Genomic DNA, 19183 nt, shown 5'->3' with positions numbered 1-19183 from the left:
ACACGCCCACAAGTGACAACTGTAGCTGTTGCCGAAACGAGACACGCTACATAAATGACGTGTCGCTGACGTGTAACTTTTTAAATGAAGTTGGGGGAAATACGTAACATTTTCTTTCTTATTTATTTATTTATTTTTTTAAACATAGTCTGTACTTACAGTGCCCTACACTAATATTGGCACCCTTGGTAAATAGGAGCAAAGAAAGCTGTGATAAATTGTCTTTATTGTTTTAACCTTTTGATGTTTTGTAAAAAAAAAAATTCAAATACTCTGCTCTCGTAGATAAACAATTGCAAACACAACACAGGTTTATCCAAAAAGATAGTTTTAAATATAGCTGTGGAACAATTTAACACCCTTTTAGTCTATTTTGTGCTACCTCCCTTTGCCAAGATAACAGCTCTGAGTCTTCTCCTATAACGCCTGATGAGGTTGGAGAATACATGGAAAGGGATCTGAGATCGTTCCTCCATACAGAATCTCCTCTTCAGTTCACCTCACAGGTTTTCTGTGGGTTTCAGGTCAGGGGACTGGGATGGACAGGGCAGGACCTTGATTTTGTGGTCAGTAAACCATTTTTGTGTTGATTTTGATGTACGTTTTGGATCATTGTCCTGCTGGAACAGGATATTTGATAAAGTCCATGATGCCATGTATCCTAACAAAACATCCAGATCCTCTGGCAGAAAAACAGCCCCAAAACATTAAAGAGCCAAAACATTTGGAGACTTTCTGACCCCAAGACGCAACTAACTTCTGGAATTCTCCAGCTGTGATCCTTGGAGATGTTTTGGTCACTCGAACCGTCCTCTTCAGTGTGTTGAGACGATATAGACACACGTCCAATTCCAGGTCGATTCATAACATTTCCAGTCGACTGGAACTTCTTAATTATTGCCCTGATGGTGGAAATGGGCATTTTCAATGCTTGTGCTATTTTCTTATAGACACTTCCCATATTGTGAAGCTCAACAACCTTTTGCCGCACATCACAGCTATATTCCTCGCGCTTACCCATTGTTATGAATGACCAAGGGAATTTGGCCTGTGTTACCTCATATTCATACCCCTGTGAAACAGGAAGTCATGCTTGAACAATTTCCTGTTCCTAGTCACTCAGGTGTACTAAAAAATGTACATCATCAATGGGAATATACGACAAATATATTATTCTCATTTTAATTCATAGGGGTGCCAATAATTGTTGCACACCTAGATTTAAAAAATAATTTTTTGGATAAACCTGTGATTGGTTTGCAATTGTTTGATATCCATGAGAGCAGAGTATTTTGTGAATTTGTTTTGATCAAAAGGTTAAACAATAAAGACAGTTTTTCACAGCCGCTCATATTTACCAAGGGTGCCAATATTAGTGGAGGGTGCTGTAGATAGCTTTATTTAAAAAAAAATAAAATAAATATATATATATATATATATATATATATATATATATATATATATATATATATATATATATATATATATATAAATAATATATAAAAATAATCTTATTTATTTATTATTTATTTATATATATAATCTTATATATATATAAATAATCTTATTTATGTATATATATATATAAATAATCTTATTTATATATATATATATAAATAAGATTATATATATATATAAATATAATATATATATAAAAATAATCTTATTTATTTATATATATATATAATCTTATATATATAAATAATCTTATTTATGTATATATATAAATAAATAAGATTATTTATATATATATAAATAATCTTATTTATATATATATATAAATAATCTTATTTATATATATATATATAAATAAGATTATATATATATATATATATAAATAATCTTATATATATAAATAATCTTATATATATATATATATATATATATATAAAAGATTATTTATATATATATATATATATATATATATATATAAAAGACTATTTATATATATATATATATATATATATATATTTATATATATATATATATATATATATATATATATATATATATATATATATATATATATATATAAAATATAAAATATAAAATTATATAAGCAGCCTAATGTTTTGCAGGATTTAAGCACATTTCTATAAGCAGAAACAATGTAATATCACCATTCTGGATTGGTATCGTTTTCTCCCGTTCAAACGTGCGCTTTCACCTATTACCACTTCCTGTTTGCTTCTCTTCCCACTCAGATCTTTTGTGCACTTTTCAGGCCACAAGCTTCAGGATCTTTAAGAGTGCTTGAATCTGATTGGCTCCCAGCACTTTTTCATTCGCTGGTTTTGAAAACTTTGATCCTTTCCCCCCTACACACACACACACACACATAATCTGCCCTGTCAGATTTAGGAATTCTCATTCACAAAGTCATTAAAGATCGCTTGAGTCTAAACGTAGCACTAGGGTTGCACGACGCATCGAGTTGTTCAAGTGTTTAAGACGACAACGAGCATGCAGAGAGTTATTAAAGTTTCTGCCTCGACTAGCAGTTTCTGGTCAGAATAAAGCCAGACTAGTATGGACAAAATGTTTTTTAAATTGCTAATTATTTACTATACTAATAAATACTTAATTAAATGAATAACGTTAAGTTGTTATTTTTAATCAGTGCAATAAACGCTGATGCAAACGGATAACTGGTAAATTTATCTTTTAGTAAAAAAAAAAACATCGACACGTAGTGTCATTAATACCGAACGTCACGATACTAAAGTCGGTATTGGTATCCAAGTCATAATTCCGGGCTTGTCACAACCCCCAGTCGTTTCTGCTGATGCTCCGTCACCACGTCGGCGAAAGGAGGCGATTCCAAGCAACGCTTATTGCTGAAACATATCAGAACACGAATATGAGATTAAGCCCCGCCCACTTTGTTGGAAGGCGTTAAGGGTCGTCTGTAGGGGTGAGGCCACTGCGTTCGTGTTTTATCAGTTGTTGCCGTCTGATAATCCAGTAACGGCTCTCCCTGTAGGCCTAGATAACCGTGTGTGTGAGAGAGTGTGTGTTCAACGATAGATCTCATGTGGCAGAACTTTTGTGCGTCACCATTATATATGGAAATATGTGAATTTCTTTATCAAATCAATCGCCGGTACAGTTATGCAACTTTTTTGGGGGGTTCCTAAACTCTGGTTGGCCCGAAAGGTGTGAACTTTGCCCCCGGCCACGTCTGCGTCGTTCACGGTGTCGTCACCTCAGCATGTCGAAATAATACAGATGGCCAATTTGTGTTAATCCTCTCTCCAAGCGAGCAGCGAGAGGGGAGCTTAGCGCGGTACGTGCGGCACGCCTGCGGAAAAGAAGCAAAGTGAAATTCTTTCTGTTGTGCGCCGTATTAGCGGCGTCGAGGCTGTCGGATTACAGCGTCACGCCGTTGTGCCGTTTTCAGCAGAGCTCCGTCTGCGTCAGCTGCATTCTCTTTTCTCTCGCTTTTCACACGTGTTGAATGCGAAGAGGCCGGGGGATTATTGTCATGTGTGCGGAGCCTGTTTCACGTTTCTCTTCCAACCTGCTGAAGCTGTTCATATATATATATATATATATATATGAGTGTGTGTGTGTATATATACACGCGTGTTTAAGTTTATTTCCGAAAGAATTATTCCTGCCTTGCCCACGTGCAGAAAATTTTCACACCGAGTAAATAACTCTCAGCACCCGCCTCTTGGTGTGCATTCTGCGCTCGGGAGATTTTAGACTTAACGCCGGTTAGTGCAATCAGGATTAAGTTAATTATAGCCCGCTGGATGAAAGCAGGTTAGCTGCAGAGGAGCGGGATCATCAGATTTAGACGGGCGAAGGTCGGAGAAGCTCGAGTTTAGCCGTCGGTTCGGTTAACGCGTAGACAGGACGCTGTATTTCAGGGAAAAACTTATTTCAGGATTTTTTTTTTTTTTTTTTTTTAAAGCCGAAGTTTCCTGTGCTTCGTTGAATAAAGTTTCAGGGATTAAAAGTTGATGTATTAAGCAAGCTTAGTGTGTAGGTGACGAGTGCGAGGAGAGCAAAGATAATTCGTGGTATGTAATGCGAGAAGAACGAAAAAAAAAGAAACGACGAAAAGATTTTAACATCCATTGAGCTACCGGTCCCAAAGCCGGACTGCTGTTTTAGCTAGCGCTTCTGCTGCGTGTCGTCAATAAACTTATCCAGGAACCGCCTGCTCTTACAGAAAAGTGTTTTCCTGTAGCCCCTCAGCACCGACACAACTTGTTACTCATTTCCTCACCACTAACTGCTTCAAACACACTCTTTAACGTTTAACTTTTTAACCCCTCCCCCCCAGGGTCCGGTCCCTGGTCCTCCTGGTCTGTGGTTCGCCTCGACTCAACCGCTCTTGGCGCCGCATGCCGAGTAACGTGTTCCGTTTGATTTGTCGGGTTACTTCCTGTTTCTGCTTTTGCGAAGCTGGGTAAAGAATCGTGATTATTGATGTATAAAACCAGATTTTCCCAGGACCGGCGCACCAGTTTTTGCTTTATGAGGTCGGTTCCACGTTCGCAGACGTTTCTGGGCTCATGCATTCAAAAACACTGTTTTTCACCACTTTGATTGTTGGCACTACAGCAAAATAATATGGAAATAACCCCAGCAAACAGATGAACCTGGGGCAAACCTGCGTGCCCAAACCTGCGTGACCTTTAACATTGCGTTCATCATTCTGGGACAGATCTCACGTTTGTGGGCGGGGCTCAGCGCCGCTTTACTCTCGTTGGCTAGTGAGATTTGGATCGATGGCTCGTGTGTCCGGTTGAGGAGGAGGAGGAGGACTTAAAAGGTCATCGTTCGTACATTCCCTAAACGTAATGCGGAATAAATAGTTTAAAGGATAAGAGGAACAGGGTAATGTTTTGTCAGGACTGGCAGAGTTAATAGAACAGCTGAGATACAGAGTGGGAAAAGAAGCACATATGTAACTGCATGCTGGAGCACATTTGTTCCATTAAGCATCCAGTTTAACAGGATTGAGCAACATGGGGGCACACACACACACACACACACACACACGGTGTCTTTACAGGAATAACCTGTTCATTTTTACCAGCATAGAATACGTTAACACAGAACTTCTCAACCCTTTGTAACTAAAGTCCTCCCAAGCTTCCCCTGTCACGTGGTGCACCCACACCCCATCCCCCAACTGTAGGAGACCAGGTATAATGATTATCTGTTCTATGTGAAATCTTTCCATGTATAACTTTATCTATCAAAAACACAAGATGGATAGCTTTTTTAAATTTTTTTTTGCTTTTGTGTTGTTTTTACTTTTCTTTAATTACTTTTCATAACTTTTATGGGTTTTTTTTTTTATAAAACTATATAACGGACAGGTGTGCAACACGAGTGATCAGAAATGTTTCTGAACACTGTAACTACTTTGAACAAGAGCACTAGGCTGTAATAACGTGGACTGTTTTACATGTAAAACATGTCGCGTTCCATTCGTCTTGCGCTCTAAAATCATTCGCATACGAATGATGTAAACGTGGAGGAAGGGCGCGTCTCGTTATCCATGACGTTGTTACATCTCCGGCGCTCGTTTGGAAACTCACTAAGGTTTGTCCTGAAAGTTGCTAGATTTGTTGTTAGGCACTTTTTTTTTTTTTTTTTTTGGCCAAAAAAAAAGTGTCTCTAAAGGGTCCTGAGAAATCTCTAAGTTGGCAACACTGGTCTGCACTGACAGCTCGATAAAAGGCTAAGCTCCGCCTCTCCCCAGCAAAAAGAAAATACAGAGGTGGAGGGATCGCGGGGTTTTTCATTTATGCACGTTCTATTTGAAAAGCAATAAAGTACCCAAATGACACCCTGTCTGTGTGTGTTCTTTTTCTTTTTTTCTTGAAAACAATTTGTGCCCCCCTCCCACTCTCTCCGCCCCCGCCGGGTTGAGAACCGCTGCATTAATGATTAGTAAACGTGTATTTTTATAAACACAGTTTGAAAAACCACTTACCAACTGCAAAGATTAGTATCTTAATTTTGATCGAAAACGGCCTACAGCCGGGCGATACGATGATGCGATATTAATACCGGGATAAATTGTCACGGTTTTCTGCGATATTAATACCGGGATAAATTGTCACGGTTTTCTGCGATATCATTTTAAACAATTAGATTATAAACCTAACTAACAATTACAAACTGCTAGTATTTTTTATATATATGTATGTATATATGTGTGTGTGTGTGTGTGTGTATGTATATATATATATATATATATATATATATATATATATATGTATGTATATGTATGTATGTATGTATGTATGTATATATATGTATGTATGTATATATATATATGTATGTATGTATATATGTATATATATATATATGTGTATGTATATGTATGTATGTATATGTATGTATGTATATATATGTATGTATATATGTATGTATGTGTGTATATATATATATATATATATATATATGTATGTATGTATATATGTGTATATATATATATATATGTGTATGTATGTGTATGTATGTGTATGTGTATATATGTATGTGTGTGTGTGTGTGTGTGTGTGTGTATATCTGTTTAAAATATATAAAATAAATTATTCATAATATTAATTTATACATTCCAAAAAATGAATAGTAGACTAATAGTATTATTTATAACCGGTTTTTAACACGACGTGTATCGAAGTAACGACTCGAGTAACGTCCAAAGATTTGCTTGTACGTTATGAGGAGACGATTTGCATTATATAAATCAAGCGTTTGTTTATTTAGTCTGTCGGATAACATGCACATCCGTAGTTCATATCAAAGCCCTTAACTAGCTAGCTAGCTAAACCTAATGTAAAACAGAACTGTTAGAGTAGCTAGCGTATTTTTTAGTATACTTAATACTAGAGACGCACCGATACTAAATTTCCCAGCCGATACCGATACCCGATTATTCAGAGCGATCTCAACCGATACCGATAGTTCTGCCTTTTATGCTTTCTTATAAATGAATGATGATTAATTCCACAATTCTGAAAGAAATGCAAATAAAAACTTTATTCTCTCCATTTCAACAAGTTGTTTGACAGTAACTGTTCTCATCAACAGAACACACATTACTCACATGAACATGAACACATGAACTCGATTCTGAAGATTAAAGTAAGATTATTAACTTGTTGAATGTTATTCATTCATATTAACATTGACTGGATTGTAAAAACCCTCCTGTTAGTCTCACGTTCACTCTCCACACACACAAGCATTTCTACTTCATCACTGAACATCAAACTGGTGGTATATAATATACACTTTTTTATATTTATATATATATATATTAACATTAACTGGATATAGGCCATATGAGTAAATATCATTAAAAAAGTTTATATTAACATTAACTACATATGAAATATACTACTGTACAAATATTTTGCTGTGCGCTCTCTCTCTCTCTCTCTCTCTCTCTCTCTCTCTCTCTCTCTATATATATATATATATATATATATATATATATATATATATATATATATATATATATACATATACATATACACCTTTTTTCAACTAATCTTCATTTAAATCTTGTAACGGTGTACTCGCACTGTAATCCAGCGCAAGTAGTGGGGGGGATTAGACTTGCTGGTGCTTCATGAGCAAACCCTGTTCAAAATGATTGATTTTTCACGTATCTGGATATATATTTCATAGCGTCCACCCCGACATACACCCAGCGTGTGTACGATATAAAACAGTCAGTGTTTTACAGCGTGTCATTTCTGCCCCATTGCCGTCTTTCTTGGTCTGGAGATCTGGAACACCGGCGACTCGAGCGGTTTAACGAGGGGAAGGTTGTGAAATCGATGCACGTCGGTCTTCTGCAGTCTTTCACGTTTTCTCCCTCGCGCCGTTCCTCGGAGCGAAGGCCGAGTCACACGTCACGGCCTCGTATCGCCGCGCCGATCCTTCATGACTCATCGCTTTCAGGCTCGTCCTTTCCCCCCCGAACTGATAAACGACTTTGACATCACCTTTCCCCTTTATTCCTCATTAAAAGCAAACACGGAGCAGTGAATCACTGCGTCAACACTTTGCTGTATTTAAAATGCTCCCCTGTGTTTGCCTGCATGGAAATTCAGCTTTATAAACACATGAACGGTATTATGTAATTATACAGTTCACCTGCGTGTTGGGACAGGTTATTATTTTTGTTTCCCGAGCACTCGGTCTTGATTTTACTGCCTCGACAAGGTAAACTAACCAACTGTCCTTAATTTACTCCACTGCATCATTATGCTTTGAAGTAGGGCTGGGCGATATATTGATTATAATATCCATCATGATAAACGATTACGTGATACATTTTTCTGAAATATCGTTGGTATGGTGGTGATTTTTATTTATTTATTTTTAATCATTTCAAATTAAACGGTACTGAATGGATGCCGTTGATTTGATGTAATTAAATTACATATAATAAATTATAAATCTTTCTGTTTGTTTCCACAGTACATCTTCGGGGAGTTCAGCCCGGACGAGTTCAAGCAGTTCTTTGTGACGCCTCGCTGTTTTGTTGAGGTAAAAAAAAAAAAGATTTTGTTTATTAGATCCATCTCCATGATACTTTAAGATTATTAGTGACATCAGAGTCGACTGTTATCCTTCAGCTGTAAAATGGCGGCCCCGTGCGTCCTGCGTTCTAAATGTACGTCTCGAGTGACTGAGTAGGAGTAACTAGAAAAACGGATTTAACGCTGAGCTAAGTGAAGAATTCCTTAGCGCTGGGTGCGGCTTCGTAATTTATCGCACCATGTCCTCCCGAGGCAGAGCATAATCTCCATCAAGACAAAAGTGAAATGGACAAGAGTACTTAAACACGACTTTCGAGATGATGTATAGGTATCTGTCTAAATTAATTCTCGTTCACGCGATTATCCAATCAACCAATCATACGGCGGCTTGGAAACAGATTGAGATTTAGTTCACGTTCACATCAGGACGGCGGAGCTCTCGACCTGATCGACGCCGTATCGGCAGGATTTAATACGCTAGCATGCGCCGCTGCCGTCACGTGATTGGCTGATTGGATAATTGTGCGGATGAGCAGGCGTTCCTGTTATTATAGTGGGTGTATATTCTGCGATATAAGTACAGCGTTTCTCCTCTTAGTTTTAAAAAAAATAAGAATAAATAAATGTACAAGAAAGAGTGCGAGTGTCCGTGCTCGCTTCGCCGTATTATTGTCGGCCATTTTGTTGCCGCGTAAATTAAGATATTGAAACTCCTCCTTCTTTGGTGTACATGTTGTAAATGAGTATTTGATGCATTTATATACACGCACAACCAGTATGATTTTTCTCTTTGTTTGTAAACACACAGCTTCCCCCCTTCAATGAGAGAGCCTCCTGTGTCAGTCATAACTCAGGTAAGATCACTCGGGTCATTTACACCGCGTTCAGAACGCATCCTCGTTACTCGGCCTGTCACGATAATCACGTTATCAACTTATCACGCGATATACGGACGTGACCGGGATCATTTTTGCTGACCTCGACATTGCTCGTCGTGTTTACACGCGTGTTTGTTTACGTAAGAGCGAACGTTAGCAGCGTTGCGTCTGATCGAGGGCTGTCAGAGTAAAACATTCAAATATTCGTCGAAGTTAAGATTAAAACGCACGTTCGAATGAAAAAACTGCGTGCGTTCGAGTTTAAGCTGCGTAACTAGCGGCGCTAGCACCGATTTTGAACTTAAAAACAATGTTGATATTATCAACGCACTGAATGTTTTTAGCGTTGATTACAGTTGTAGCGTTTCGAATAATCCAGTCGTAGTCATTAATGCCAGGGATCGAGCCGCTTGAGCTGCATGAGCTGCAGCTGAATGATCAGAGCTTTACTAGCGGGTTAATGAACTCGCCCAAACGCATCCGATACACATACGAGACTAATCAGACATTTACACACAACATAAACCTACAGTTTCAATCAAAATGATTCAGCCCCACTGCAAATCAGGTTTAATGTCAAATTTTACAGACTTTCAGCTGTTTGCGATGAACAAATCAAACAAAAGCAAGTGAAATAGTTCAACACGACGAATGCTTCAAATGGTTTCCCCAAATTCAGCTGAAAATGCAACTTATAATGATTTCTCCAGTCACAAAATTATTCAACCCCTGCATGGCGAGCATCTTTAGTACTTAGTAGAGCTCCTTTTTCTGTTATGACCTGCTGCAAACGAGATGCAGAGCATCTGTCAGCGTTCCTGAGGAATCTTCTCCCGTTCCTCATGAGCAACGGCCTCCAGATCAGTAATATTCTTGGGTTTGCGTGCTGCGACCGCCTTCTTCAAATCCCACCAGAGATTTTCTATGGGGTTCAAGTCAGGTGACTGTGATGGGCCTGTAGAATCTTCCAGAACTACTTCTATTTCATACGTTTTCTACCCCTAGCCAGTTCAGGTATTTCATGTGTTCCAGCTCAAGCACACCTGCTGCAACTAATGAAGCCCTTGATTAGCTTGAGACAACACCTGTTCTGCATATTCGTGCTGTTGTGAGGGATTCTATTCAGGGGGGTGAATACTTTTGAGACTGAAGAAATCATTATAAGTTGCATTTTCAGTTGAATTTGTTGAAACCATTTGAAGCATTCGCCGTGTCGAACTATTTCACTTGCTTTTGTTTGATGTGTTCATCGTAAACAGCTGAAAGTCTGTACATTTTCACAATAAACCTGATTTGCACTGGGGGATGAATCGCTTCGATTGCAACTAATGTTACAACTCGCTTCTGCACAAAACGGCACAAACGCACACGTGAGCTTGATCTTAAGTAAGGCGTTCTTTCCGTAACAATGCCGTAGTGAATAACTACAGCATGAAGAACTAAAGCACAGTGTTGTATTATGATGTCGGTTAAAAGTCCATCCCTCTCAGTGGAATAAAAAGGTCTTAAAATGACAATTATATTGTTTATCGCAGTTACTTCTGGAACGTTACATCGTCTAACGTAAGTAGTTTATTGTGACGGGCCTAGTCCTGAAAAACATGATGGAAAATAATAATAATAATAATAATGGGTATCCATACTTCTTCTTCATCTTGTTCCACAACCTCCAGCGTTTTGTGAGAAGTCCGTCCTTCATACCTGGACTGTAATCGATAAGAATAAACGTTCATGTTTTTTGTTCATGTGTGATTTTGAACCTGTTCCTGCACCACAAAATAAAAAAAAAAAATCAATAAAATCGAGCAGTACTGATATATTGACCCTGATTTGTATTAATTATTCAGGAGGTTACTGCACTGTTGATGTGCCGTACATTACGGAATCAATGAGACGGCAGGTCTGCGGTGAGTTCTGGGTTCCACGCACGTCGCCTTTTTGTTCTTCTTGTGTTTCGCTGCAGAACCTCGATTTCTAAAACACGCACACAAGCACAGACACACAGCTTTCTCAACTCTCCAACCCTTCCCTGTCATTTCTGCCTGCTGGATAATCTGTGAAGCTTTGCATGCTTTTAAAAAAGAAAAGAAAACAATAATAATAATAATAATAAAGCACCGGCAGGTTTCTCTCTGGCCTGAGAACTCTGCTTCAGATGATTAATTCTTTTTTTTTTTTTTTCCTTCAAAAAAAACCAAAAACAACAACCGATAATTACTCTTGGCCCTGTTCCCTCACTAATAACCCGGTTTGGACGAGAGCTGCATAACGGCGGTGTTCGAGAGACGAGATCTCTCCTGTCCTGCTTATCTCTTAATGACTGTCCTTCGCTGCTGCCCTGGAATGAACCCTTTCAAATAAATACTAACAGACAACATGGCAAATCACGGACTCGACTGAAAGCTCTTCACGATTTTAATGACTCTAATTGTTTTTATGTTTTTTTTTCTTCTCCCCCTGACTGCTTTTGGTGGCTTGCTGTTTTGTTGGTTATTGGTATAGTATTAAATGTTGCGTTTTGAGAATAATTAACGCCATTCTTGTTTTATTTCCAACTGTCTTCACTTACTGCTTTGGATTTCCACAGCGCAGCTCAACAGCCAGCTTTCAGTCTTATCTTGGGGTCGATGGGGCATTAATAAGAATGATGATGATGATAAGAAGAATGGTATAAATGTCTTTTATTATACAGTGCCCTCTGCTCATATTGGCACCCTTGGTAAATATGGGCAAAGAACGCTGTGAAAAATTGTCTTGGATGCCATACAAATGCAAACACAACACAGGTTTATCAATTAAAATAATCTTTAAGTATAGGTGTGCAACGATTACTGGCACCTTTGTGAATTCTTATGAGAGAAATGTATTCGAAGTATATTCTCATTGATGTATTCAATTTTTTTTTAGTACACCTGGGTGACTAGGAACAGGAAATTGTTCAAGCATGACTTCCTGTTTCACAGGGGTATGAATATGAGGTAACACACAGGCCAGATTCCCTCAGTCATTCATAACAGTGGGTAAGGATCAAGGAATATAGCTGTGATGTGCGGCAAAAGGTTGTTGAGCTTCACACAATGGGAATTGGCTAGAAGAAAATAGCACAAGCGTTGGAAATGCCCATTTCCACCATCAGGGCAATAATTAAGAAGTTCCAGTCGACTGGAAATGTTATGAATCGACCCAGAATTGGACGTGTGTCTATATCGTCTCAACGCACTGTGAAGAGGACGGTTCGAGTGGATAAAAATCTCCAAGGATCACAGCTGGAGAACTGCAGAAGTTAGTTGCGTCTTGGGGTCAGAACGTCTCCAAAACTACAATCTGAAGTCACCGACATCACCACAAGTTGTTTGGAAGGGTTTCAGGAAAAAAGCCTCTACTCTCATCCAAAAACAAACTCGAGCGTCTTCAGTGTGCAGACACTACTGGAACTTCAAATGGGATCGGGTTCTATGGCCAGATGAAACCAGAATAGAGCTTTTTGGTAATAAACACCAGAGGTGGTTTTGGTGCACACAGAGAGGTAGCCATGTGGAGAAGTACATCATGCCCACGGTTAAATATGGAGGTGGATCTTTAATGTTTTGGGCTGTTTTTCTGCCAGAGGACCTGGACATTTTGTTAGGATACATGGCATCATGGACTCTATCAAACATCAACAGATATTAAATGAGAACCTGACTGCCTCTGCCAGAAAGCTTCAAATGGGCCGTGGTTGGATCTTCCAGCAGGACAATGATCCAAAACATCAACAACATCAACACAAAAATGGTTTACTGACCACAAAATCAAGGTCCTGCCACGACCCTCCCAGTCCCCTGACCCGAACCCCATAGAAAACCTGTGGGGTGAACTGAAGAGGAGAGTCCACCAGCGTGGACCTCGAAATGTGAAGGATCTGGAGAGATTCTGTACGGAGGAACGCTCTCAGATCCCTCGCCATGTGTTATCCAACCTCATCAGGCATTATAGAAGACTCGGAGCTGTTATCTTGGCAAAGGGAGGTAGCACAAAGTATTGACTAAAAGGGTGCCATTAATTGTTGCACACATATTTAACAAAGATTTTTTTTAAAAATTGGACAATGTGGTTTGTTTGATATCCATGACAGAATTTTTTTTATTTTCTTTTTTTAAACAAAATATCAAAAGTTTAAACAATAAAGACAGATTTTCCCAGGCTTCTTTGCTCATATTTACCAAGGGTGCCAATATTAGTGGAGGGCACTGTACATTGTGCACAGGGTAACTGTAGGTCATTAAAAAAATTTTAATCACAAATATCCAAGAACACCACAAGTATTTCCAATTTTAAAAACGGCTCATCGTACAATACATCAGTTTAGAGTTGTATTTAATGTAACCTGAAACGGATTAGTTCCTGTTTACACTTGTTATAGCAGTGTCTCTTCTTCTTCTCTGGATCTTAATAAGACCAAAAAAAGCACAGCTTGTCACGTTACTGAGAAAAACTTCCCGTCGTGAAGATGTCCGAAAATCCTAGTCACAAAGCGCTGTCACTGGAGACTCCTTCTGCAAGCGTTAAATAAACATCTCTTTACAGATCGACGCTTAGACGTTTCTCAATAACCGCGTCCGCCCTACAAGTCCCTGCGAACGAGCCGTTACTATGGAAACGATAACGTATTCGCTATTAACTCTCGACCAATCAGAATCCAGAATGAAACCCTGCTTTGGTGCGAATATTTATTTTTTCCTCATTTAACTGAAAGTTCTTTCGTAGTCTGATGCGTCGTATCTTTCATAACGTGTAAATATGTATAGGTGAATAAACGGGCATCGTCGAGTGAAGTAGCTCGCCGTAAATTAGCGTTCGAATGAAGTTAATGCAAGATAGACACTTTTTCCGCTTGAAGCCTTTCTAATTTCTCGACGTGGCGTTCGGAAGGTCTGGAGAAAACCTGCAGTTGAATGGGGATACCCTGTGTACATGGTTAGCAAGGCTAAGAGGCTAGATGTTTTTGCCACAGTGTTGATCAGGAATTCGTTTATATTTGAAATGCGCCCGTGTGTGAACCGTGGTGTGCTAACGTGACCGTGTCGTCTGCAGGAGAGGACTACCAACACATCGAGTTCGGCGTGGATGAGGTGATGAGTTCGGAGCCTGTGGTGGTGAAAGACTCCTTGTACAAAGTGTCCAGCACTCTGAACCCTCAGGCTCCCGAGTTCATCCTGGGCTGCCAGCCGGCTCAGAAACCTCTTCCCACGGCCGCCCCGGTCTCCTGCGTCTCGCCTGGGGCCGATTTTAACTCTGTGGACTGCGCCGACTCCGAGCCCTCGGCCCTGGACGGCCAGCAGGCCTGCTCCGACGTGGATGGCGTCTCCAGCGGCCTGGGCCAGCGAGAGCGCAAGAAAAAGAAAAAACGACCTCCGGGATACTACAACTACCTGGAGGGTTGTGAGAGCGGCGGTGTGGCGGCGGACGGTGTGACCGGCACGGGGCTGGTGAACGGACACGGCCTCGGCACTCCGGCCCTGGGATCCGAGGACACTGGCACCGATCTGATCCCTTCCACACATTCTTCCACATCATCCACAGTTCCGCCTGGCCCTCCTACCAATCAGAGGACTTGTGATAGCCCTGATGAATCCTCTGTGGACTTGACGAGCGGAACCGCCTCTTTGTTGGACGGTAATGCTGCGGCTTCCTCGTCCTCCTCTTCCTCCTCCTCTTCCTCTTCTTCTTCTTCCTCCTCCTCTTCCTCTTCCTCCCAGAGTGGTGGCCATGCTGAAGGGGCCAGGACTGCAGAGCCGCACTCAGAACCCCCCGCTCTAGAGAGCCCTGAACTGCAGGGCAGTGACGGGAACGTCCCTTGCCCGACCTCCTCACCTTCTCCTCCGCCTTCTGCTGCTGTGCTCACCGCAGATCTTGCTACTACTGACGAGGACGGGCGCCAGGCTAACGGGACGCCGGAGCAGTCGCCTGCCACCAGACTCGACAATTCCGATCCTCAGGCAAGCGCTGCTCCGGTCCCGTCTCCCACGGACTCAGGGGTCCAAGCACCTTCGCTTTCTCCTCTCTCTCCTGCCACGGCGCCTGTCCCCAACACCCCCAAATCCTGGGCTAGTCTCTTCCACAACTCCAAGCCTTTGCCTGGAGGCCCTCAGGCGTACGTCGAGGTGAAGGCCACAGCTGTCGCAGTGCCTGCGACTCCCACTGCTGCCGCCGAGCAGCCCGAGAAACCATGCGACGTCCAGGAGGGCCCAGTTCCCGTCTCTGAAGACCCCATGGCACCGAAACTGGCAGGTACTGTATCTATAACGAAGCAGGGTGTAATCAAGAATTTCGAGATAGGGAAAAAAAAATGAAACTAACCTTTTAAAAAAAAAGAAAGAAAGAAAATTGAAACATCCAGCATTCATTTCAGTTAGCTCGGCTTACTCTGCCTTTCTTTATAACTCTCTTTAACTTAAGCATAGGACTAATACGGCACACACACACACGTGCGGTAATGTTTATACTGCCTTTGAGTGTTGCTATTGGTCAGTTAGTGATTAAATTCATGTCATATAGAAACACAAATATTGCTGAAAGGTATCGATGCTAAAAGGTAATGACTTAACCGCTGCACTGACTTTCTTTTTAACCGTCCAGGTTCCTGCAGGTATGTGTTTTAATCCTAAATGTGTTTAAGCCACTGAAGGTGGCCGTAACAGCCTACCGATAACAGCATACACAATACATCAGGTACACAATTTATATTTTTACATTTAAAGACATCATCATGGCAGTACAGTGGTTCCATCCTTATCTCAGTGTTCTCGGACGTCCCCAAAACGTGGCACTGGGTGATGGACCGGGAACCGGTGTCTCAACCAGGCCTCTGAATTCGCACCTCACACCTAGTGTTTCTTGGCGAGACTCCGGATCGACCATGATGAAGCCCTTGCTGCTGAAGATGGATAAATGAATATAAACTTCTTATAAACAGAGAGCGAAAGTGATGAGACTGTCGGCTATGATGAATGAATGAATTAGGAGAAGAATCGAAGCCAGTTCCACGGAGCTGCTGTGCTTAATAAACAGCACACGGGTTCTAAACTTATCACACGTTGAATTGTAATCAGGAAATCATTTAAGAAATCCCACTGCAGTGTGTGGTGTCGTCCACAAGGTGGCAGTAGAAACTCATTCTGCTCTCATTACAAGACTTCTAAGAGCCTAGTCATGTTTTTATTCAGTCATTTATTTATTTATTATTAGAATATGAAAAAATGGCATGCATACAGTTGTTCTTTTTCACCAAATACAATCTGGGATAAAATGAAAGACAGTGGTTTTGAAATAAACGCTGAGATCGGCACCAAAGGCCCATGTGGCGGAACCGTGACCCGCTTTTGCTGTGTACGAGGTCGAAGCGGCGGCGTCGCAGATCTGCGGCTCTCGGATGCGGTCCGATATTTACTCTATTGTCAGAGCGTGCCGTTTTCTTCTGCTGTTATCGCGAGTCCGAGCAAAACAAATTCCCCCAGAACAATGAGTCTGGTGGAAAACTTTTTTTTTTCCCCCCTCAAAATACTTCTCTCTTCGATGTCCTCCTATTTACAAGCCACACACTACTTTTTTTTTTTTTTTCCCCCTTGTTGGCTCATCATAAAAAAGTGCAGCGTGTAAATATTTTGTCCCTGTTTTCCCGTCTCGGCGGTCCGAAACCCTCGGTCCCTGTGCGCGCTGTGGGTTTTATTGTGATCGAACACATGTTGGCAGTATTTTTCTGACCTTTACGAGTGTTAAGGTCTGTGTCTCCTCCCCCCCAAAGTACAGTAATGGCTCTAAAAAGCATGCGCACTTAAACGTTAAAACAGTGATCTTTTCCATTCCCAAACATGAAGCTTGGACTAAAGCCAGGTTTTGCGTTTTAAAACAACTCTTAAGCCGCTATCCTGGTGTCTTGTGGTCTCGGTGTATCCCGCCTCTAGAGGCCGCTCTCGTACCGTATGACGACAGCGGACCCTTCTTAGTCGCTCACGCAGCGGTCGCAGCCGAGAAAAATTTAGCGGAGTGAATTTTTGGCGTTCCAGTAACCGGTTATCGGTACCGATTGATCAGCAACACCGTTCGACCTCCTGTCTTTATGATCGTCGTGTAACAACGTTCTTCTCCCTCAAATCGCTCATCACACCCCGCGGTGCACCACGTGCCGTCCGATCCTCTAGCACCGCTCGACTGGTCCCACCGTCTCTCGGGTTAACGGGAAGGCGTGCATCAAGACTCTTCTGTGTTCTGGCACCTCGCTGGTGGAATGAACTTCCCCTGGATGTCCGAACAGCTGAGTCGCTTCAAACCACGTCTAAAGACCTACATCTTCCTGAAGTACTTAAATTAGCACTTTTCATTTAAAAAAAAAAAAAAAAATCTAATTTCCGTATTATGTTCGTGTTAGGAAGTCAGTACCTGCGTGCTGTTTTCATTTGAAGATCGTTCAGAAACATTGTAACGGTGACGTGTCCTAGATCTGGCTGATTCATTTATATCGCGTTTTAGATGATTGTTTTCCGGCCTTGAAATTAGCCCCGCCCCCAGCCCGGACAGTTATCTCGCCTCTCTTTAGATACATTTGTCTCATGCGGCAAGTGGCTAGGGTGTGTTGGTGGAGGGGTTAACATTATCATTATCATTATCATTATTATTATTATCATTCCTTCTATACTTCGATGGGTCAGAGTTTTGCCATGTTACCATGGGAGCCGTGTCTCTATGGCGATCTCCCTTCCTAGGCGTGGCACAGCACAACACCGCCCTCCGTCTGTCTGCTCGAGCCTCGCGCGTGTCCGTCGTGTGCGGCAGGTAGACGGCGGCGGGACATTTTGTTTTTGTTTAAAAACGTTTGTTTTGTTTTTTTTCAGCTTGAAGCAGCAGTTAGTTTGAGGTTTTATTAGGGCCGCAGCTCACGATTGTCTTCATAATCCGCAGTGATGTCACAGACCCGACTAATCCATAATGACGTGTGCTGTGGAGTTGAAGTATTGATTCTATCGACGTTGTTGCATCGATAAACGTGTTTATGAGCGTTTATGGATCATGGGGTTGTTTTTATTAGTGTTACTCAGTCTTTATATTTCCGCAGTGAGTTTTTACAACGTTTCTAAACGGGAAACTTTCCAAATTCACCTGTTTATTCACTATTTTATTTATATATATATATATATAACACTCTTTCTCTAACACGATTGGTTCCTGTTCAATTTGTTTTCAACCAAAAAAAACCCCCATTTGTCTGATTTTGCTTAATTGGCGATTTCATTCAGTTATGATGTAACTTTGCATTAAGGTTTTCTTAAAAAAAAACAACAAACAAACAAATAAGCAACTTCATTAGTTGACGTTTAAGTTTAGCTGTAATAAACCGTCAGTGATGGTTTTTCAGTGGAACAGAAACTTGCGTTGATGCTTCACATTTTGGTTTCAATCCATTTCATTAATTTAACATAAAACATCCCATAATAAACATTTTTTTTTTTAAATGTGTAATAGTTTTTATACTTTTGTTGTTGTTAAACAGCCTCTTTAACCTATTCATTACTGTCCTTGTACAAGTAGAAACGAAATGTAAAGTTACTCCAACGCGATCAGGAAGGATTACTAGTATTATTATTCGTAAAGTTTCAGTTTGTTTCATTTCTCGTCAGAACTTATCGACAATGTGAAACTGATCCACAAGCCCGTGTCTCTGCAACCCAGAGGACTGATCAACAAGGGGAACTGGTGCTACATCAACGCCGTATCCTTTCAGACCGCTGACCGCGCGTCTGC

At 40.7% G+C, this 19183-nt stretch overlaps 1 protein-coding gene across 3 annotated transcripts in view; it reads left to right on the top strand.

Annotated features, from left to right (window-relative positions):
• The window catches only part of usp10 (ubiquitin specific peptidase 10), a 39848-nt gene that overhangs the window by 3377 nt on the left and 17288 nt on the right, over positions 1-19183 (top strand). The window contains exons 2-6 of one of the 3 annotated variants that reach the window (XM_053635460.1): positions 8467-8535; positions 9337-9382; positions 11254-11313; positions 14480-15676; positions 19060-19151. In XM_053635460.1, coding sequence (XP_053491435.1) covers positions 8467-8535; positions 9337-9382; positions 11254-11313; positions 14480-15676; positions 19060-19151 — 1464 coding nt within the window. Of the gene's footprint in view, positions 1-8466; positions 8536-9336; positions 9383-11079; positions 11314-14479; positions 15677-19059; positions 19152-19183 lie in introns of all 3 variants that reach the window. The other 2 variants (XM_053635458.1, XM_053635461.1) reach the window with 2 other exon arrangements.

The sequence above is a fragment of the Ictalurus furcatus genome, chromosome 10 (genome assembly GCF_023375685.1).
Source record: "Ictalurus furcatus strain D&B chromosome 10, Billie_1.0, whole genome shotgun sequence".
Lineage (NCBI taxonomy): Eukaryota > Metazoa > Chordata > Actinopteri > Siluriformes > Ictaluridae > Ictalurus > Ictalurus furcatus.
This window is presented reverse-complemented; position numbering and strand designations above follow the sequence as displayed.